At 37.0% G+C, this 5300-nt stretch overlaps 1 protein-coding gene across 1 annotated transcript; it reads left to right on the forward strand.

Annotated features, from left to right (window-relative positions):
- The first annotated feature begins 501 nt into the window (after positions 1–501).
- Positions 502–4418, forward strand: LOC136276984 (microfibril-associated glycoprotein 4-like). The gene is made up of 5 exons (XM_066158532.1): positions 502–617; positions 1195–1436; positions 2032–2146; positions 2637–3023; positions 4059–4418. The coding sequence occupies exons 1-5, from the start codon at positions 548–550 to the stop codon at positions 4322–4324; spliced, it is 1080 nt and encodes a 359-aa protein (XP_066014629.1). The 5' UTR covers positions 502–547; the 3' UTR covers positions 4325–4418.
- The last annotated feature ends 882 nt before the right edge of the window (positions 4419–5300 follow it).

Below are 5300 nucleotides of genomic sequence, written 5' to 3' on the forward strand. Positions count from 1 at the left end.
TGCTGTGAAGCAATATAACTAAGGAGCTGACCCTATAACTTCGACAACGTCTAAAGTTATCTGTTCTTTCATTTGAAGGTGATATTTTAAACTGAGAACGCTTTAGGCTTAGAAGAGAAGAGATCATAATTAAACAGGAATTGTGGAGACAAATGCATAGATTGCTTTTATCTCCATAAAAACACCTGTTAGAGGTGTCACTTATTGAAAGTTCAAATTAAATTAACCTCCTGAGAGAGCATATGATGGAATAGAAACACGCAACGTGATAAAACTTGAAATTTTCGAATAAAAATTAAACTGAAACTTTTTTTATCCATTTCGGTGGAAGCAGCTATAAGTAATTTCAAATGTAAGTTAAATGCAACTAGTTCAGAATATTTTAAGTGCCTGAAGTACCTGTTGTTTAGAATAATACACCCCCTGCATTCTTTGTTGTATATAATATATTTAAGGGTGAAAAATAGAAGTGCCTTCTGCATTAAAAGTAGCTATCTGTTACGTATCTGCAAGGACGCGCTATTTAGACCTCCGGTTTTATTTCAAAATGACAACCATCGCCTTCATCGTCTTCATCATGTTTGGAACTTTCTTCTCTAAGTGTAATTGCTGTTTGGGTAAGAATATCTCGTTATTTTATCTTTCTATTGTCTTAAGATACCTCTTAATTGCAGATAATTTTTTCATGCATAAAGGCTCGACTAGCTATAACTAACTGCGAGCAGTATATACCTTTTTTTTTTTTTCAAACTTGTAATAAACTTGTAACTTGTTATAAACTTTCCACCTGTAAACTTGTAACTAAAGTCAAAACTTACTGCCTTCATACCATTTTCATCTTAGGCCATTTTTTTTCGAGGAATCATCTCTCCATTACTGATATTATATTTTTGAAGTTACCTTTTACACATTGTTTCTCAATTCTGATAACTGTAAGGATTCAATTTAACTACGTTAGATACAAAACTTTCGGAAGATATGTAATTTGAAGAAGAAATAGCCCTTTTTCCGTAAATTTGTCGAACTCCCATAAATACGACTCCATGGACATTTTTGCAGAGTAAAGACCTTAAACCTAAATGGATAAAGTTAATTTACAAAGAGCAAGCATTGAATAAAAATTGATGAAAAAGTAATCGAAATGCTCTTTATCTTGAAGAGAGCCACATTGAAAATTTTTTTTGCTTTCAACAGATGACGAATTTCGCATTATCGTGTTCAAAGAACCAATCCCGAATAAGAAAATGAAGAATCATTTAATCAAAACTGAGGATGTGCCTAATGAGGGGAGCTGTCGTGTGTTGTGTTATATGGACCCCGACTGCGTGTCCATCAATCTGGGACCATTTATTCAAGGAAAACACATATGCCAGTTAAACAATTCAACTGACAAAAGTCTCGCTAATGTGCAAGGTTTTACGTACCTTGCCATTGAGGTAACGAGCACATTTGATTTATCTTTCTGGGCTGTTTTGTGGTACCTGAGTACAGATAGGCTCTTTGTCTTCGAAGGATGCATTTGTGGACCTGTTTATCTTCCATATAATTATGGTAACCAAAGCGTACTTCAATAACAGGTAGCTCAAATCACATCCTTTAGGTTCTTGCACGAACCTTAAGCACGGTGGATGAAAAATAAAAAAACCCTGAGAATTAATCTTCCTTCACTGAGGCTTATAGTGATTCCTTCAAAGTATTTTTAAAGTTAAAAATTGATGTGAAAATATTTATACGTAAATATGGTAACAAGATTTAAGATAAGATTACTAGGTGATTTCAATAAAGTGTTTAAGTAATTTGGAATTGCGTGGATTTTGTATCGCAACACGCTGTTATTTGCCCACGAAACTTGCATCTCCTTATCAATCAGGCACGAAATTTGCTTTTGATGAATTTTAAAAAAAGTCTTATCGCCTCCATGAAATTTTCCTTATTTTAGAGTTTGGAGATGTTATCATGACAACTTTGGTTATAAGTTTAATGGTACTTTATAGAAGAAACGTGCTTTGTTTTATAATTGCTATTGATTAGAACCCTTGTGATAGCGGCCCATGTTTAAATGGAGGCACCTGCCAAGCTGGTTTCACAAGTAAAGGTTTTCGGTGTATCTGTCCAGAAGAATTCAGCGGAGGAGAAGTCTGCCAAGGTATTGTAAAGGTGATGATGTGGTCAAAAATTGCAACATAAACTCTTTCAAACCTAATGAGTAAATGCAGTAAGTTTTGAAGAGACTGTTGTGCTGCGTCGGATGGAGAGTATAACAGGGTAATAAAGTATAATCAACTGAGTTGATAACGTAAAAGTTGGCTACCGTAAAGAGTTTTAAAGCTGACGTTTCGTTCATCAGCTCTGCGTTAGAGCGTAACCTAAATTATTTCATAAATTTTCCATTTAATTGTTTTATTTTGAGTAATGTGTGCCTCATTTCTTCCCAAATTTTCCTATTTTGGCTATTTTTTCATCACCTTTTCTAAATTACAATTCTTTCGAATCGATATCGTTTGAAAAAACTGCTGTGTCTGAATTTACCTTTTTTTTTTGCTCTCATCAGTGAAGATACTGTTCTGATCCGGTCAATACCTTGTTGTTTGCAGCATAATATACGCCATAATTTTTTATTTATTTATTTATTCTAGCTTTCAGAAATTGCGCTGACATCTTTAAATCAGGCCAAAAAAGAGACGGTGTGTACATCATCAAACCTGACAACCAATCAGCTTTTGATGTCTTCTGCGACCAAACAACAGCTGGTGGAGGATGGACGGTATTCCAGAAAAGAATCGACGGTTCCGTTGACTTCAACCTCAACTGGAGCGATTATAAGCGTGGCTTCGGAAATCTTGGAGGCGAGTCTTGGCTTGGCTTGGACAGGATTCATCGCCTGACTTCAGATAATAACAGCATGTTACGAGTAGACATGGCGGACTTCGAAGGGAGAAGTGCTTATGCCGAATACAGCTCTTTTGGTGTCAAGAGTGAACATGACAAGTACCGGTTGATCCTTGGTTGTTATGACACATCAGGTGACTAAACTAATTTACATGCGCATTGTGTAATTCCAAGGCTTGCTTCAATGCGATGACCGGAGACAAAAACAACAATTTTAACACAAACAAAGACAGAAATGTTAGTAAAGTAATTGAATAAGAGATGGAACATTGTTAAGAAAGTTAAGAAAAATACTAAGCCCAGCGGTTAAAAACTGTTCACGTAAAACGAAATTCGATAATGGTTAATCATTTAGTAAATGATTTAGATGATATCTAAGGGAATTTTTGTCCCTTTTCCCAGCCTTTTGTTGATAAAATAGTGTTTGAAGGGTTCTGGTTCTTGAGAGGAGTATAATTAAGATATGTTATTAACTCTGTCGGTCTCGTCTTCGGATTTCATTTCTTACTTCCTTCCTATCACCACTTACTTTCATTGTGTACTCGAAGCCATTTTGGTAACTATATACATATTTTTGCGGCAAATCAATCCCAAACAAGGATGGATGCAGAAAAGACTTCATAAGCGTGGAAGGAAAGGTAAAAACTTAAACGTTATTATTCAGGGCCTGGTTTTTTAAAACAAGCTTTACCTAACACGGGGTTAGTGTGAATTTTCAATTCAGTTTTATAGCTCTGCAAAGGGATTTATTTGTTTGCATTTTTCCCTGTTAGTTTTGAGTCATACTGAGATAAAACCCAACAAAACCTTGGCTCCTGTACACGCTCTTCTACATGAGAAATTAAATCCAAGTTTAACTTTTAAACCAGGATTAAAGTCAACCCCTTTTCGAACAACCCGGCCCAGAATAACAGATATGCAGCAATTAAACCTACTCTTGCAAGAGCAGTGGCGGATCTAGGGGATGAGGCCCTGGGGACCCAATCCACTTCTCCCTTCCTTATTTTGGGTAAAAAAAAAAGGAATCGCAGAAGGAAGAAAAGCCGGCAGTCCAAGCGACAGAAAACCTCCCCCTCCCCCCCCTTCCTTAGCGCAAGGTCAGGATCCGCCACTGAGGAGAGTATAACTTTTAAATATTTTCCTGGTTTTTGCTTTGGTAAATTTCTCAGGAACCGCTGGTGACTCCTTCTCTTACCATCGTGGCTGGCCATTTTCTACTCCGGATGAAGAGAACGATTTCAAACCCACTGGGAACTGTGCCCTCGAGTACCATGGTGGCTGGTGGTTTAAGTGGTGTCACAAGGCTTTTTTGAATGGTCCCTACATGCATGGGCCTAACCCTGATCACGGCGAAGGCAATATTTGGGAACATTTTCGAGGTGTTCGTTACTCATTGAAGAGCTCTCAGATGAAAATAAGACCTCGAGACTTTTAAGCTGCTGATCAGTAGTTGTCTCTTACCTAGCAATGATTCTGTGCTGAAGCGTTTTCGAACACAGCACACGGTTTTATTCAGTATTGTTAACGATTTGAAACCAAATAACACCAGAGGTGGAAAATAAAGCACTCAGATGACCATATATAAGACTGCGAGTCGTCTGAGTTGGACTGAAGTTCCTCTTATGTAGCACAGATCATGTCTTACACTTTTCTGAACACAGCAAACGCTTTCACTCAGACAGAGTGAAGACAGACCTTCTCTGTTGATATATATTACAAAGCTTGTACCCGAGTCTTATGGAAAATAATAGTAGACAGCTTTTATTTTGGCATTGACGTGTATCACAACACAGAAGATGAAAGCCGACCTCTGATTGATTGATACCGAAAGAGGATGAAATTAAGAAAAAAAAGCAAAATATCTCCAATTCATGGCAACCGTTAACATTTTTGCATGAACAGTCAAGAAGCAGACAGCAAATGCATAGTATTACAGTCCGTCATTTGCGTGAAGGTTGAACAAATAATGTTACAACCAAACGACAAGGTCGATGCTTATTCCCATTTTCATGCTTGTTCGAGTCATATCGCAAGTCTCGAGTTAAGTCGCCAAGAAACAAAGACTTCATAAAGGCTGCCATCAAAGGGCTTTTATGATCATTGTTTGGTCATGACTATTTTAATCTTAATTTGCAAGCAGTGAGAGTGGGCGGACTGACTCAGTCCTTCAAATATGCTTCAAAGAGGCATTGTTATGATAATATAATATTTGCATCGATTTTTCAAATTAGCTATTTCCTATCCATTTAAATCTTCTCCATCCTTGACAATACCCGTTTGCTTTCGGCAAATTCTCTTCGATGTTGTTTTTTTTCCCGTCCTACCAAACTCATATTTTGTGGTTTTCTTGACGCTAAAGTTAATTTCGCATATTATTTAAGACGGCTGTTTCAAGCTTATTACTGTTTTAA

The sequence above is a fragment of the Pocillopora verrucosa genome, chromosome 11 (genome assembly GCF_036669915.1).
Source record: "Pocillopora verrucosa isolate sample1 chromosome 11, ASM3666991v2, whole genome shotgun sequence".
In the NCBI taxonomy this organism is placed as follows: domain Eukaryota; kingdom Metazoa; phylum Cnidaria; class Anthozoa; order Scleractinia; family Pocilloporidae; genus Pocillopora; species Pocillopora verrucosa.